Below are 17964 nucleotides of genomic sequence, written 5' to 3' on the forward strand. Positions count from 1 at the left end.
AACAGGGGAGCACACCACACACACAAACACACATGCATGTAGACACACACACACACACACACACACACAGACACCTGTACACACACACAAACACAAACACAGACACCTGCGTCAAAACATATGCAGTGTGTGTTGAGATACTATGCGTGTAATTCAATGTGATGGCAGAGATGCAGTTCCTCCTCTCTGTTCCTTCACCTTGTCTTTTACCTGAGTTTCCCCTTCACCCTGGTTTATGCATCGCTGAAGCGCACATGCAGCGAATTACTTCAGCTCTGGAGACGCAGCAGGCCTCCCGCTCTGAACCTGACCGCTATCGACAATCTGTGTCCGCTGGGAGATGCATGCTGATCTGGAGCGGCCAGCAGGAGGTGGTGTGGAGGGCACACGCTCTCTCTATTTCTCTCTCTCTCTCTCGGTATCCCTCTCTCTCTCCCTCTCTCTCTCTCTCACACACACACATGGGCTGCCAGATGTTTAGTTTAACCTTCTGCTACTACTGAATTTGCCAGACACCTGAGCTGCAAACATAATGGCTTTAGATTTAAAAAAAGAAATGACTCTTATCGTTTCCTTAAACACTCATGTGGGATCAGCCCTGGTAACAGGGGAATGCAATGTTAACTAACAGACATGGCATATTCTGAACTGTCTGTTTATATTGCCTGGTACGTCTGTTAATCAATACACTCTTAATAAGTTAAATCAGGGGTGCCTGAACACTAATAACAAAGCCGTAGTAAGCTTAACAATGTTCAGCTCAACACAGTCTTTCTATTCACGCTTCCATAATGTGCTTAGGTGATGTGTGCAATGCAGTTAAGGTTGTTTGGCCGTGGTGCCTGTTTGAGATGAAAACGATGAACCAGTACAGGTACCGAAACATAGAAAACAAAGCAGGAAAGATGCATGACCTGTCAGAGACATGAGAGACTAACAGTGAAGGAATTTTAACAAGGCTGCGGTGCTGCTGACTTCGTACCCAGAATGCACCAGTGGATTTGCTGACGCCGAGCTATGATGTGCGAGGTAGGCAGCTGCTGTCCGTCAGATTGATAACGACAAGATCAGATCAGCCAGTCATGAAACCGCTGTTCCCCACATCTGTCCTCTCTACAGGCCTGCGGACAGCTGTCAGGGATCAACACACTCTTCTCTCCGACTCCTAAACGTACGCTGCATTTCCACAACCTGTACTGCTGTAACCCTGGAGAACCTCAGGGTTAATACTAAGAACAGAGCTATTTCAGTGTGGAAGGTCAGTGGGCAGATCCAATATGAGTACTGGTTATTGCTCTCAATGGCTCATACCATTCCAGTAGTCTGAGCTGTGTAATGTGGGTGGGGCATTAATGTAATTGGTCCAGTCTCTAAAGTCAGTGGCTATTTAAAACATCTTTGAAATAGTTTCTAAATGGCTTTATTGATCTAGTTAAAATTCAGTGAAAATGACAGATTGAACAGTGCTCTTAGCCCGGGGGATCTGTCCTGACTAATACAGGTCTGAACGATATCAGGAGGAGAGAAACCGCTGCTTTCAGCCTGGCCACTCATCCAGAGCCAGCCAATCTTGTCTGCTTTTGTCAGCTTTTGGCCGGGGCCTGTTTTCCGCAGTGCTATCCAACCCCCCCACTGTGGATCAGCCTAAAGACTTTAATAACCATAAAAGACACCAGAGGGCTAAATCAGCCTGGCACAGGAAGAGGGGGGTAGGAGAGGGGGTGTCAGGTTTACTGGGCTCTTACACAAGTCCGAAATTTCCATCATGTCCCTTTCATTACACGATCGATAGGTGTGCAGTGACCCTTGGCAGAGCTTCGGAGCGTCCACACACCAGGCCCTGCGTGCAGTTCACCAGTTCACAATTGACTCCTATCTCGCACCTAATGGGGGGGAGAATGTGTTTGATTTACTCTGAATTGAATTCAGTTACTTATCATTCAATTCTAATTCTCACTCCAGTATTGAATGTGAATCAAATCCATATCTCTCCTTTAAGCACAACCGGGAAAACACACCTTGTGAGACACACAATCACACACAAATGTAGACAAATTTCAGTCCTATTTTGAAGTGACCCAAAAAACATACCCAGCTAGGGAAATGCTCTTAAACATGGCCAGGATCCGCCTCATCGTCTGCCTGTCTCTTGAACAGTACTTCATTCTTTAGTCAGGGCAGTGACTTGCTTCCCTTTGAGTCAGAGAAGTTAGTGGGAGTCAGAGTAGCTGCTAGTTTCTCCTGTAGTCAGGTTAGTGATTACTGTCTCCTGTAGTCAGGTTAGTGATTACTTTCTCCTGTAGTCAGGTAGTAATTACTTTCTCCTGTAGTCAGGTTAGTGATTACTTTCTCCTGTAGTCAGGTTAGTGATTACTTTCTCCTGTAGTCAGGTAGTAATTACTTTCTCCTGTAGTCAGGTTAGTGATTACTTTCTCCTGTAGTCAGGTAGTGATTACTTTCTCCTGTAGTCAGGTTAGTGATTACTTTCTCCTGTAGTCAGGTAGTGATTACTTTCTCCTGTAGTCAGGTAGTGATTACTTTCTCCTGTTTTCAGGTGGTGATTACTTTCTCCTGTAGTCAGGTTAGTGATTACTTTCTCCTGTAGTCAGATTAGTCATTATTTTCTCCTGTAGTCAGGTTAGTGATTACTTTCTCCTGTAGTCAGGTTAGTGATTACTTTCTCCTGTAGTCAGGTAGTGATTACTTTCTTTCGGAGGCAGGTCAATGATTGCTTTCTTTCGCAATTAGAATGGTGACAAATTTCTCCTGCAGTCACTGTGCTGTTTATCATGTTCAGAGTGGATCTCTATACAGCGTGTTATCCCTGCACACATGACAAGGCATGTGCCAAAACCAGCAGCCAGGCACTGGCACTCACGGCAGGTGAGCAGGTGCAAGTGCGTGTGCGTGTGCGAGTGCGAGTGCGTATGTGTGTGTGTGATGTCAGGTGAACAGAAGGTGAAGACAGCCAGCTGTGAGTCATAGTAACCAAAGGGGGTAGAAACACAGAGAATGTGAGTGTGAGTGTGTGCGTGTGCATGTGTGTGTGTGTGTGTCAGTGTCTCTCAGGTGGTGTGAACATGCATAACTGGAGAAGAATGTACCAGATGTGTGAGTTTATGAGTGTGTGTGTGTTTGTGTGTGTGTGAGTAACAGCACGCATGTGTATCTGTTAGCCTGATGGCTGCTTGTCATGTAATTGTTACAGAATGTGAGTGTGTGTGTGTGTGTGTGTGTGTGCGTGTACATATGCATGTCTTTGTGTGTGTGTGTGTGTGTGTGTGTGTGTGTGCGCGTGCATTTGTGCCTGTGTATGTATGTGTGTGTGTGTCTGTGTACATATGCATGTCTTCGTGTGTGTGTGTATATGTGTGTGTGTGTCTGTGTACATATGCATGTCTTCGTGTGTGTGTGTGTCTATGTGTGTGTGTATGTACATATGCATGTCTTTATGTGTGTGTGTGTGTGTGTGTGTGTGTGTGAGAGAGAGAGTGTGTGCATTGTGCGCGTGTGTGTCTGTGTACATATGCATGTCTTTCTGTGTGTGTGTGTATGTGCATATGCATGTCTTTATGTGTGTGTGCGTGTGTATGTGTGTGTGTGTGTGTGTGCGCGCACACATGTGACTGTGTCCATTATATTAAAACCTGTTAAATGTGAAATGATAGTGGATACAGGTCTGGCTTATACAGAGAAATCTCCATGACTGAGGAAGATCTTTAATCATGACTTTTTATTGGCATGCACGCACACGCACACGCACACGCACACGCACACGCACACGCACATAGACATGCATATGTACATACACACAGGTTTTATTTGTGAAAACACAGTTTAAGTGAAGAAAACCTTAGAAAATGGGGATGTGGATGCCAGATTGTAAGAGACAGAGAGAGACAGAGAGAGAGAGAGAGAGAGAGTGAGAGAGAGAAGGAATCAGGAGGGAAAGAAAAACAAAGGCACACACCAGAAACAAAAACAGACTAAACATACTACCCCAATGTGGCATGGCATGTCTGCAGTTTGAATGCGTCATAAAACTACTATTTCTCCTAAAGAGGCAAAAGCATTCAAACTGTGCTGAATGATAACATCATCTAAGCTGTACTCTGATCTCCAGAGACGATTCTGTCTCCTCAGCTTCATTCCCTCACCTCATTTGTCTGGGAAACAGGCCAAAAGGACTGGCCATGAATGGCAGTGACGTGCCTCCACTACACAGCATGTTTAAAACACAAAACTCGACTGAGAAGTCTCCTCATCACATAGTCATAGTCACTGTACCATAGTCATGTCAATTTCTATAGAAATTATGCATGCGTGCATATGTACATAAATCTCTCTCTCTATGTATATATATATACATGTATAGATGTGTGTGTGTGTGTGTGTGTGTGTGAGAGAGAGAGAGTGTGTTGAGGAATGAACACAGCAATGTAGACCTCTTCCTCACAGCATCAGACTCCCCACAAGGCCTGGCCTGTTTGCAGGGGAAGTTCCACAAATGAGTCAAATCCATTCAAGATGAATTACTGAAAGAGTTCCATTACAACAGTGTCAGGGCGGGGTCGCGAGAGGCCTGCCCGGTGCAGAGGTGTGTCACACACCTAGCGCAAGTCAGAAACACACCTGGCGACTGACGAGGCTAGGCTAGGGTCGTTCTGGCTCAGTGATTATCACTGACAATCAGAGGCCTGTGTAGTTACGCATTCAGTTTCTGAAAACAAACACAATACCTCACTTAACGAATGCTGTGCTACAGGTCGTGTGGAAGACGTGCTTCACTAAAGACAGGCGTTTACTAGTCTTGCTCATCTGGACAAAGGTGACGTGACCTGTGTAAGGTGTGTGTGATAAGGCATTGAGAAAGATGTGCTGTTGGTGATGTATCCATGTCTTCCTAACTCGTACCAAAAAAAGAAAAAATGGAGAGAAAGACAGAGAGCGGCCTCCCGCGTGAAAGGATCAGCCAAAGAACAGCCCGTGTAGATCTGTAATAAAATTCCTCTAATCCTTTACTGAGTGTGCTCTACAGCTCAGTCATCGTCTTACAGAACAGCCAACCTCCAAGGTCAAAGGTTGCCTGCTGTCCCCTCACTTATAGGATTAGCTACTCAAGAATCATGAGTGCCCCCCCCCCCCCCACACACACACATACACACACACACACACACACACACACACACACAAACACACAGTCTACAGGTCTAATGACAGTAAATGACTGTGATTACACAGCACATAACTCTCCTATTACAGCAAAAACTCTACCTCTGCCTTTCCCTGCCTGTGAATTCCCTCTTTTTCTATCACTGTCTGAAATCTCTCTATTTCTATCTCCGTATGAATTCTCTCTCTTTCTCTTGTTCTCTTTCTCTCTCTCTCTCTCTCTCTCTCTGACTGAATTCTGTCTCGTTCTCGCCATCTCTGAGAGATCTGTGATATTACCAGCAGTGCAAAGGGATTTGTTTTTCTCTGAATCATCTCCACATGCCGAGACTTTACAGCATCATTGGGAGCAGTGGGAGCACTGGGCTTGGAGCAGGGAGGCATGGAATGTCTGATTGCTCCTCTCTAAGGGAGGCCACACAGGAAAAGAAGGAGAAGATTACCCTCCCATTATGCTCTTATCGGCTCTGCAGCTTCCATGGAAAGATCTGGAATTCCAGTATTCCGCCTCACAGCCATGTAAAGAGCTTCAGAAAACAGTACAGTCATTACCACGCCAACTCACACACACGACTAAGAGCCCGAAAAACAAATATATTATACATAATTCACACACACACATACACACACACGCATCACCCTGTAGCTTCTAATGCTCTGTATCACAGAGTGTCATGTGTATGTGTGTTTGGGGGGGGGATGACATGCCTTTGTGTGTGACTGTGAACACAGTCATGCAAGCATAATCATGTCTGACTGCATGACTTTTGCATGTGTCTCACACACGACCACGCATACACACACTCTCTCTCCCTCTCTCTCTCTCTCGCCTACTCACACACACACACACACACACACACACACACACACACAAACACACATTTTACACATATACATATAAAGTAAAGCTCAAAGGTCAATCTCTCTTTGCTTTCTGCTGTGAGGCACTAACTGTATGTGCACTGTGTGTGTGTGTGCGTGCATGTGTATATGACTGTGCATGTTTATGTGTGTGTGTGTGTGTGTATGTGCATGAATGCATGTGTGAGTGTCCTTTAAACCATCCAAGAGACATTTTCACTGCTGGTTAGGCAAGGTAAACAGGTTCAGTGACATAGCCAAGTTCAGTGAGACAGACAGGTTCAGTGACATAGCCAAGTTCAGTGAGACAGACAGGTTGTGATGGTTCAGAAGTTCAGAACTTTTTACTCACTCGGATCTCTGAATCTTGTTCAGTAAAATGAACGAATCTTTTTTTCAAGTCATTCGTTTATTTCGTTCCTTGGAACTAATGTGGTGATGTAGCTGTCATCTGAGTGATGACAGAAAGAGCAAGAGCACGGTTCTTAAACACTAAGAGCAGCATGGTTTGCTTCACTTTGTAAAGTATAATAAACAAGTAAACTTTTGTTAAGCTGTTAATCAACTCTTTTGGGCCATGGCCTATTGAGTTATTTAGTTGAAATGACTGATTACTTCAATTGCCCGTATGAGAGCGCTGTGCCCATCAATAAAAACATCATTCTATTCATTCTATGATAACTATTCACTTTAGCCAACCTGGTCATTGAGGACCCGTAGTGTATGAACTTGTTCCAACGGAAGGGCAAATTAAACATCCATTCAGTATTTACATTACACACAGCTAAGGAAATGTTCTGGTTGACCAGCTAACATTAGATAGCTCTCCTCACCAGTAAAAATAGCATTATGTTACTGCTGTAACCATGTGAGTAATGAACGAAAGACTCAGAACAGAAGACCCGTAGTTATGAACGAATCAGTCATTCCTACACTGAGAATATGCAACAGTCATGTGACAAGTGAATGAAAGGACCCAAAAGACCCATTTGTGAACGAATCTGAGCCCATAGCTGTCACAATTCAGATGAACGAATCGCTTACTGAGACGACTTGTTACTCCCGAGTCATAGAAAAGATTAGTTCAAAATGAACAAATCGCTTACTGAGACGACTTGTTACTCCCGAGTCATAGAAAAGATTAGTTCAAAATGAACGAATCGCTTACTGAGACGACTTGTTACTCCCGAGTCATAGAAAAGATTAGTTCAAAATGAACGAATCGCTTACTGAGACGACTTGTTACTCCCGAGTCATAGAAAAGATTAGTTCAAAATGAACGAATCGCTTACTGAGACGACTTGTTTCTCTCGAGTCATAGAAAAGATTAGTTCAAAATGAACGAATCGCTTACTGAGACGACTTGTTACTCCCGAGTCATAGAAAAGATTAGTTCAAAATGAACAAATCGCTTACTGAGACGACTTGTTACTCCTGAGTCATAGAAAAGATTAGTTCAAAATGAACGAATCGCTTACTGAGACGACTTGTTACTCCCGAGTCATAGAAAAGATTAGTTCAAAATGAACGAATCGCTTACTGAGACGACTTGTTACTCCCGAGTCATAGAAAAGATTAGTTCAAAATGAACGAATCGCTTACTGAGACGACTTGTTTCTCTCGAGTCATAGAAAAGATTAGTTCAAAATGAACGAATCGCTTACTGAGACGACTTGTTACTCCCGAGTCATAGAAAAGATTAGTTCAAAATGAACAAATCGCTTACTGAGACGACTTGTTACTCCTGAGTCATAGAAAAGATTAGTTCAAAATGAACGAATCGCTTACTGAGACAACTTGTTTCTCCCGAGTCATAGAAAAGATTAGTTCAAAATGAATGAATCGTGCACAAACGACACATCACTAGTAGACAAGACAGCTGTAATGGCTGTATGCTTCTCTGACTCACGACTAGCCAAAGTTTAGGTGTTGCTGTTTTAGCAGACCTCTCTCTCTGTCACCCCCCCTCTCCTCCTTTCATCAGTGAACTCTGAATGCTCCGTTTACTCACAGTGCTCTCCACAGACAGACTGGTGAGACTAGTATGTTTTGAGTGGTCCGAGCACCAGTTCTGTTAGTGGGATGTTCACCCCCAGACCCTTGGACAGGACCGGACGCTGTCTCTCTGACGCTGACAAAACGCAACTGCTTTAGCCTGCCACCCCCAGGGCACTCTCTCTCTCTCTCTCTCTCTCTCTCTCTCTCATGCTGCAGACAGAGAGCAGTGACAGACAGACGTAAGACTGGAGACCTGCTCAGAGGTCAGAGGTGGTTTGACTCAGTCATGGCTCAGTGCATATCCTCCTGTGGGTGGAATATGTTTTCACTTACTGCCACTCCCCCACATCCACACTTCTCTATTTCATTTTCCCTTTTTCCATCTCTACCCAATCAAACGAATCAACACACAGACACACTGACATACACATACACACACACACACACCAATATATGCAGTATCTGAGAGCTAGCACTCTGATGACTCTCTCTCTCTCTCATTTTCCAATCCTACGAGACAGGGAGAGATTGCACTCTGTGCCTTTTTTGTATTCTCAGGTTTTTCTGCGTGGAAGTCAAACTTTGTGGATGCACTGTTTGTCTGTTGCTCTGTCCTCTCTCTGTCTGTCTGACTGTAAGTGCAGGGAGATGCTGAGCTCTCATGTCTACCACATAACCACTGACATGTGCAAGACAGGCTGTGTGAAAAAGCTTCTGAAAAAAACAAAAACAGACAAACAAACTGCTAATAGCAGCTGCCATTTTATAGTTTGTGAAGCAAACTCAGACACACACACACACACACACACACACACACACACTCCCATTTTTAAGGGAAAAAGAAAAACCTCTGCTGTCTCTTGTTCTATCTCTACTTATGCTGAAAACTCAGTGTTCATGTGTGTCTGACTAATGAGTGATTGTGAGTATATCAGTGTGATGCACGAGAGAGAGAGAGAGAGAGAAAACGGGTCTGTTGTTGTTGTTGTTTTTTTTCTGAAAACAGGCAGCATGCCTACTGGATGGAGACAGAGAACAGTTTTTTTTTATGTTAAGCTGTACAAACACACAGTAAAATGCTGACACACCATGGAATAGTCACTGCAGCAGCATTAGGATGTTTTTATTTATCTGTATCCGTTATTTCTCCTCCCGCTGTCTTTCTCTCTCTCTCTGTCTTTTCCCCTCTCTATTTCTCCATCTCTGGTGACGTAAAACTGAATGCAGACAAACAACAACATTCTCTTCCCTCCAACATGTCTAACTCATAAATGTCTGTGCGATTTGGCAACCATGAACACAATGAGAACAAACGTGAACACACACACACACACACACACACAATCGCTCTCTCTCTCCTTCTCTTTCATACTCTTACACTAATTTCACACTATTTCTTAAATTCTAACTGAGATTAAAGTTTATCATCATATCAGAAACCAGCCAATTCAAGTGCTACATTCATCCATTCATTCCCTAATTGGCTACATCTTCATTCACTGGGATTGAGCTAGACCAGTAGCTAACTATCACAGATGGAAGATGCTGAAAACAATACAACAAAAACACTGCGTTAATTAAAGATGTTTGGACTGAAGACACAAAGAGGAGAGTGGAAGAACAATACAATCTGTGCTTTTCTGTCTGTTCCCCTTTCCTTTGCACTCTCCCTTTGACTCTATTTCTCTCTCCCTTTTTCTACCATCTCTTCCTCATTTTCTCTTTATTAGAAAAGATAAATAGGCATGCACAAATACACACAGACAGACAGTCAAACATGTCACAGTACAATAGAATTGTGTGTGTGTGTGAATGTGTGTGTGCTTTTATGTTTGCCTAAATGCGCGTGTGTGTTTGCCTGTGTGTTTCTGTGAGTTCCTCTGTGTGTGTGTGTGTGTGTGTGCATGCGTGTTTATCTGTGTGTGCCTGTGTGTTTCTGTGTGTGTGCATCTGTTAATGACAGATGATTTCAGCAGTGTGTGTGAGATGTTCAGAGCTAAAGGGACACAGCCATTCCACCTGTTCGAAGCCTTTAATCTCCTACTGCCCCTTGTCCAATCACTGCTGACCGCTCCTCTTACCGCTGACCTTCATCTTAAGCACAGCACTGCTTCTCTTCTGCTCCACACAAAATTCACGAAAAACCACAGCACTGCTCCTTTTCTCCTCTTCACAAAACCCAACCAAACCACAGAACTGCTCCTTTTCTGCTCCTCACAAAACCCACTAAAACCACAGCACTGTTCCTCTTTTCCTCCTCACAAAACCCAACCAAACAACAGTACTGCTCCTCTTCTCCTCCTCACAAAACGTACTAAAACCACAGCACTGCTCTTTTTCTCCTCCTTGTAAAACCCCACCACAACAAGCCTTGATGTTCAGCCTTACTCCCTCATCTCTGCTCTCCTGCTCTCTAACACAGTGTCCAGCCATGGTGCCGGTTCATCTGTTTGTAAATGTAGAGTACCCTGGTAGTGAAAAACAAGGGCAGCTGTGTGACGGCTGGTTTAAGGTTGAATACGTTTGATTGTTAAACAGAATGAATTTCAATTCAGAGAGATCCATGATCCATGAGGAGGTTTACGTTGCTCTTTTACTTGCATATGTTTAGTTTCACTCACTTTTTGGCTTAAGTTTCCAGAGCTGAGTCAGGCAGAACACTCATTCAGTTCCAAAGAGGCCAGCAAAGCATCCAAAAAGAAACAAAAACGCCTCTCCATTTTCCACACGCCCATTTTAATTCAGCTAAAACAGTCCAACCCCAGGGCACATTCCAGTAAAGTGGCATAGAAACACAGAATGTCTGACGACTGCTTTTAAAAGACAACTTTTACTTTGAATAAATCTCAGCACCTGTGGTAAAACTGTCCATTTAAAAAAAAAAAATCGATTGACTTGGTGAGAAGTCGTGGTTGTACCAAAATAGAAAACGATGTCCCTTTTCTAAGTTCCTACAATTTTCTCTTCCCCCTAACAGAGACTGGGGGCTGTACATTCATTTAGAACCTGCCTTCTCTCACAAGATTAGCATGGCTTAGTGCTGCGTACCTTATGCATATGCCCATGCTTCATCATAACTTGGATTGAGCAAAGTGCATAAATATTTGAAAAACAACTTTTTTTTTTCAAAAGATCTGAGGGGGCAGAAACACCGACAGACAGAGTTTTGTTTTAAGTCCTTTTGAATAGTGAAGGCCAAAGCTGAGTAGGGAGTGAGGAGGAGGCCAAAGATGCTAGCTCATCTGAGCTCCAGCACAAATGGACCAATCAGCAGACTCCATGGTAAAGATGTCCAGACTAGGAGAAGGAAACAGACAGAGGAGGAGGTGACAGCTTTGGGAGCACAGCTGTCTTACACTCCTATTGGACCGTCTCCCATTAGAATTAGAACAGGGACAAGGAGAGAGAGAAACATGTCTGTTTTCATGTTTGGTAATCCGGCTGTCTGTATCTGCACTGTAAAAACGTCTGCAAGGACTAGGAAAACCACAAGGTGACAGATAGATAGATAGATAGAGAGAGAGAGAGAGAGAGAGAGAGAGAGCTGGCAGGTTTACTCTAAAAGCTAAAAGCATATGAGAGTTTCAGTTTGTCTAATTGAACTGCTGTTAAACATGAGCTCCTAATCCCTCGAATGCCTAAAACACACCTGCAGTCAAACTCATCTATGTGTGTATGTGTGTATGTGTGTGTGTGTTTGTGTGTCTACATGCACAGCACTATTGATTGCTTCATTTGTACTATTCTCTGTCTGTTTCCGAATGGCCAATATAGACACGTATAAAAGCTAAATCTCACACTGTAATTATGTGATGAGGAGATTAAGGGACAAGGCTCTGGTCCTCTGGTCCTCTGGTCTTGGCCTGGAGTCTGGGCAGGGGGTGGGGGTGAGGTGGGGGGCAGTGTGTTTGATGAAAGCCTCACAAAAAGAGCTTTGGAGTCTCAGTCCAAATTTCCAACTAAACAGCGCATAGCAACAACACACCAGCAGCGCACAGACCTGACAAGCATTCACATACATCGCCTGTCTTTATCCGCAGCACAGAACCATGTATTCTATTTCATAACAGTTTTCTTTTGCTCTGACTTGGCAGTCTGAAACTTTCCCGTGCGTGATCTCTGGTTTAAGACACACAGACAGCACTGTGTGCTTCTCCCTTGCCGCAGTGCAGCAGCACCCCGCACCGCAGCTGGCAGACCGGCACCGGGCAGACTCACACAGACAGACCACCACTCTGTGAGATGGCATCATACAGGCTGGTGTCAAGCAGACTCCCTAGACAGGCTTCTGAAGAAGGTCTGAAGAATGCCATCGTGCAGACGGACACTGCCCCGAGAGATGCCATCATTAGCTACAGAGGTCTGCCCCAAAGCCTGCATCTCTGTCAGCTCTCTTCTGACAGCACGCAATGCACTGAGCCGCTGTGTCAAGGGGTAATGTGTAGGACTCAGTTTATAAAACTCTTTGTGCTTGTGTGCCTCTGTATACTTCTGTGTGTAAGAGAGACAAAGAGAGAGAGACAGAGACAGAGACAGACAGAGAGAGAGAGAGAGACAGGGAGAGAAAGAGAGAGAGGGAGAGAAAGAGAGAGAACAGTCCTCTGTAATTATTTTAACATGCTATGGCACAAATCAGACACGGAAGACCTAGAGGTGAAAAAGGAGTGAAAGAGAGCAGAAAGACAGAAAGAGAAAAAGACACAGTCTCAACAATGACAGACCGAGCAGAAGACGCATTAGGAAACAGAGACAGAGAGACAGGAGGAAAACAAAAAAAGAGAGATAAAAATAGACAGTGGAGGAGAGGCAGAGAGAGAGAAAGAGAGAGGGGGGGAGGTTGAGAAGGTGAAGGAATATCAGTCTAATCTTAGTGACAAGCTGTCACAGTTATACAGAGTCACAACAGCACAGCCTTACTCACGTCTACAGAAGCCCATTAAAAGTGTGATCCAAAAGGCTCTCTCACAGGGAACTTAGACTCCCATACACAATCAGGAAGAGGTACTCACATACTTACAACTGCTAATCTAACCTCACCTGCTCAAACTGAGACCATCTTACATCCTGGATGCTTAAGACAAAAGTCAAGACAGAAATCAACTGTTTTACTCAGTCCCCCATGTATGAAAGCGGAGACAGTTGTAAAGGCATGCCTGCAGTGTGCTGTATAATTTGCAGAGCTCTGTTAATATGAGCAATGAGAGGGTTGAATTTTTGGAGAACTGTGGTACAGGTTTCCCAGTGACACTCCATTATTCCAACAAAACCAATTCCATGAGGTTACGATAAGGCCAAAAATGACTGACAGATATGTTTTAATAGAGTGCACTCTCTCTCTCTCTTTCTCTCTCTGTCCTAATTTCACCATTTTAAAAAAACCCATAAAGGCTACGTATGGTTTGTTTCCCTAGTGTTGAACATACACAGAAAACACGAGGAATGAGCTCCCACACGCACCATATCATTTCACAGTTATTTCACCTGATTGCAGTGGATTGTTTCAGATATGCGTTTTAAATACAACCATAAAGCCACTGCAGAGAGTTCACATGCTGTGATCCGTGTTATGGGCTGGCTCTCTGTGTCCCTTAGTTATTCAATTAACTAATGACTTCTTAAATTGTCTAATGACTGTAAAAGTTGTAAGGGTGATGTTACTGAAGGCAAAGTGATATTTTTCCCACAAGGGCAATGGTGTTAACCTGTTCAACTCTATGAGTCCAAAATAGTTAGCACGTTAGCTTGTTTTCTGCAGACTCACGGCAGAACTATGTGCTGTCCCTTAGCAAACTAGCTATGCTACTTAGCACTGGTGAAACTCATAAAATCACGCCATTACGACAAGCTAACTTGGCCTGACTACCCATGACTTCTCAGGACTGTCAAATCAACCAGTGCCTTCCTTAGATAACTCAGCAGCTATTACCAGTCTCAGGAAAAAAAATGTAGAACTACTGCAGAATATGACACAGAAAATAGCTGGCAAATTATGAACAAATTATTGAAGAGCAAACAGAGAATCTTACGATCCAAAAGCTTTGCTCACCTGAGGTCAAGCACAACTAACAGTAATTATCGACAGAAGCTGTTTCTGAAAGCTCTTTCTTCTCCAGGGTTAAAAGAGTTCTCTCCATGGTTACATCATCATTTGACAAAGCTCTCAATTTCCCACTACCCCATTTTACCATTTCGGTTAAGATTTTTTTAAAAGGCAGCATTCTGTATTCTGTTACAATCATTTTTAACCTTATAACAATTTCCTTTAATTTCTCTCAACTGACCCATCATAATCACCAACCAAACATATATACTATTACCAACCTTCTGTACGCTATAACCAACCTTATATATACTGTAACCAGCCTTCTGTATACTATAACCAACCTTATATATACTACAACAAGCCTTCTGTATACTATAACCAACCTTATATATACTGTAACCAGCCTTCTGTATACTATAACCAACCTTATATATACTACAACAAGCCTTCTGTATACTATAACCAACCTTATATATACTACAACAAGCCTTCTGTATACTATAACCAACCTTATATATACTACAACAAGCCTTCTGTATACTATAACCAACCTTATATAGACTACAACAAGCCTTCTGTATACTATAACCAACCTTATATATACTATTACCAACCTTCTGTACGCTATAACCAACCTTATATATACTGTAACCAGCCTTCTGTATACTATAACCAACCTTATATATACTACAACAAGCCTTCTGTATACTATAACCAACCTTATATATACTGTAACCAGCCTTCTGTATACTATAACCAACCTTATATACACTGTAACCAGCCTTCTGTATACTATAACCAACCTTATATATACTACAACAAGCCTTCTGTATACTATAACCAACCTTATATATACTATAACCAGCCTTCTGTATACTATAACCAACCTTATATATACTATAACCAGCCTTTTGTATACTATAACCAACCTTATATATACTATAACCAGCCTTCTGTATACTGTAACCAACCTTATATATACTATAGCCAGCCTTATTTATACTGTAGCCAATCATATATAACCAGCCCTCTGTATATTGTAACCAACCTTATATACACTGTAGCCAACCTTCTCTATACTGTACCAGTAAAGGTATACTATACCTTTTGTATACTGTAAACATTGTTATGTATACTACAACCACCCACAGAAGGTAACCACTCATGATAGATAAATCACTCACCAAAAATAAACCTCTCACTAGAGATAAACCACTCACAATCGATAAAACACTCAGAGCAGGTAAACCACTCACTAGAGATAAACAACTTACACAAGAAAAACAGACTCACAGAAGATAAAATACTCACGAGAGATAAAACACTCGCAGAAGATAACACACTCACAGAAGATAAAACACTCACTAGAGATAAAACACTCAGAGCAGGTAAATCACCCACTAGAGATGAACAACTTATAGAAGACAGAGTCACAAAGGATAAAACACTCACTAGAGATAAAACACTCAGAGCAGGTAAATCACCCACTAGAGATGAACAACTTATAGAAGACAGAGTTAGAGAAGATAAAACACTCACTAGAGATAAAACACTCAGAGCAGGTAAATGACCCACTAGAGATGACAGAGAGGGTGAAAAGAAGATTCACAATATTGACATTCTGCATTGTGTTGGAGTAGTATGCCATTGAGTTGACATGCTGACCTGCTCCATGACCTGTAATTTGAATGAAACCTCCTGGCTGTTGCCTTCAGACAAATGGAGAACAGCAAGTGAACGGAGGGGAAATAGTTTTTAATTGCTCTAGAATCCTGTCAGTAATTCTGGAGTAAACACTGTGTTTGTAAATGGCCTCAGTTCCTCTTGAAAGCTCCTCTTAAATTAAAGTCAACAGCAAACACTCAAAAACCTCTTACCAACAATTAAGCCTTGTAGAATCTCACAGTCTATCAAAAAGGAAAGGAGAATACAAACTCCATCACTCATAAAATGCTCTACAGCTAAGCCCCAGTCAAAAGAGTGAGTTGGCCGAAGCAATGCTGGGATGTGAAATTCAATTTGGACACTTTCCACAGGTGGCCAAACCCCCTTGGGCAGAGACATAAAGAAGTATAACTTCCCAAAGTTCAAAAGAGAGAGGAAAGAGACCGGCTATTAATTTAATAAAAGAGATCCTGGCTGTATCAGCAAACTCATTGGCAGACACACACACACACACACATGCACACACACACACACACACACACACACACACACACACACACAAACACACACACACACACACACACACACACACACACACACACACACACACACACACAAAAACGGAATTAAAATTGGGATTTTTAAAACTGTATTGTCAACCTTTGTATTTCTGCTCTGTGTCTCCATATTTCAGCTTTATTTCAAATCTCTTAACCTTACCCTCAGGCTCATTCATTCAGTGTCTCTGTGTCTTATGTCTTATGGAGCTCTGTGAATCTGAAGGTACTCACCTGAAAAAAGGAGACTCATCACCGTTTAGATATGGGCCTGTCTGGATATTCCAGACTTATAATTAAATTATAATTGATTATATGTGATTAAATTGCCGATGTAATTTCCCTGATTCATTGTTTACCACATAACAATTTTGAATAGTGTTTTTTGCTGCTTATTTATTGATATTCAGGAAGTATATGAATGCACAGAGCTTCACACATTGTCATAAAGACCAGTAATGAAAGATGTTGCTTTGTCCCGCCTCCTGAGAGAACGAATGAAAACAGACTCCAAATGATTACGTATCATTCACTCTGCTGATGCATCCACGACCATTAATAACACCGTAAATCACTGTAGTTGTGACTGCTGTTTATGTCATTATGGAAAATGAGTGTCTTTTTTTGTGAAGACAAATACAAAAGCTACATACCCGACCCATCTTAGGTTCTGCCAGACGCACAGTTAAGACTAACATAATGAGCCTATTAGTCAACAGGTGTGGACTTCCCATTTAAATGATAGGACTTTGGCCAAATGCAAAGCTAATGCATTACTCACAGACCTGTGAAGGTGAGGCGTGGACGGCTGCGTTGGGGAGAGAGAGGAAGGAAGGAAAGGATATGGATTGGACACCATGCGGATGCACCAGCTCCGCGGACAGGTGGTCTGTTTCAGACAGAAAAACACCACTGGAGCCAGCTCTGGGAACGGAACCACCAGCGTACTGAGATCACTGCTGACATCATCCCCCGGCCTCAGCTCCTCGATGATGTCATCACCCTGGGTGGGGCCGTAGTCCTCACACAGGCCCGCCCCTACCTGGGTCACGCCCAGCGGCGCGGGACACTCCTCTGTCGTCATGGGAGCGGAAGAGCGACCTATAGCAGAGGCAAAGCAAAAGCGAATCGCGGATCAGAGCATGGATTACAACGCCACGCACACAGGCATTATACACAGTGCAAACATTCAACGGACAGTCAGAAAGACTGAACAGAGGGGTTGATTCTGTTTACAGCAACCATAGGTCATTTTATATTTTATATTGGCGTAACAGAATAGGCATGCTGGTATAAATATGCCTTGGTTATTCCTTTTTTTTAGTTTGGTTGGATTTTGTTCTCAACAAATCTGAGCTGCATGAACAGTAGCCGTCTCTTTTTTTTATCCCTGAGGAAATAAGAATGTTATTGACCCAATTTCATTGACACTTTTTAAATACCTGCAATACATCACAAAGCTCTCTTTGCATCTATGACATCTCTATCATTCAACCAGTATGACAATAATGGCTATGACATCTCTATTATTCAAACAATATCACAGTCATGTCTGTGACATCTCTATCACTCTATCACTAATGTGACAATCATGTCTGTGACATCTCTATCACAAAACCGATATGACAGTCATGTCTGTGGCATCTCTGTCACTAAAAAAATATGACA

At 42.7% G+C, this 17964-nt stretch overlaps 1 protein-coding gene across 1 annotated transcript in view; it reads right to left on the bottom strand.

The window, feature by feature from the left end:
* cacna1ia (calcium voltage-gated channel subunit alpha1 Ia) overlaps positions 1-17380 on the bottom strand; it is a 109976-nt gene extending 92596 nt beyond the window's left edge. The window contains exon 1 of the mRNA XM_030782955.1: positions 17142-17380. Coding sequence (XP_030638815.1) covers positions 17142-17380 — 239 coding nt within the window. The remainder of the gene's footprint in view (positions 1-17141) is intronic.
* Between the last annotated feature and the right edge of the window lie 584 nt (positions 17381-17964).

The sequence above is a fragment of the Chanos chanos genome, chromosome 8 (assembly GCF_902362185.1).
Source record: "Chanos chanos chromosome 8, fChaCha1.1, whole genome shotgun sequence".
Taxonomy (NCBI): domain Eukaryota; kingdom Metazoa; phylum Chordata; class Actinopteri; order Gonorynchiformes; family Chanidae; genus Chanos; species Chanos chanos.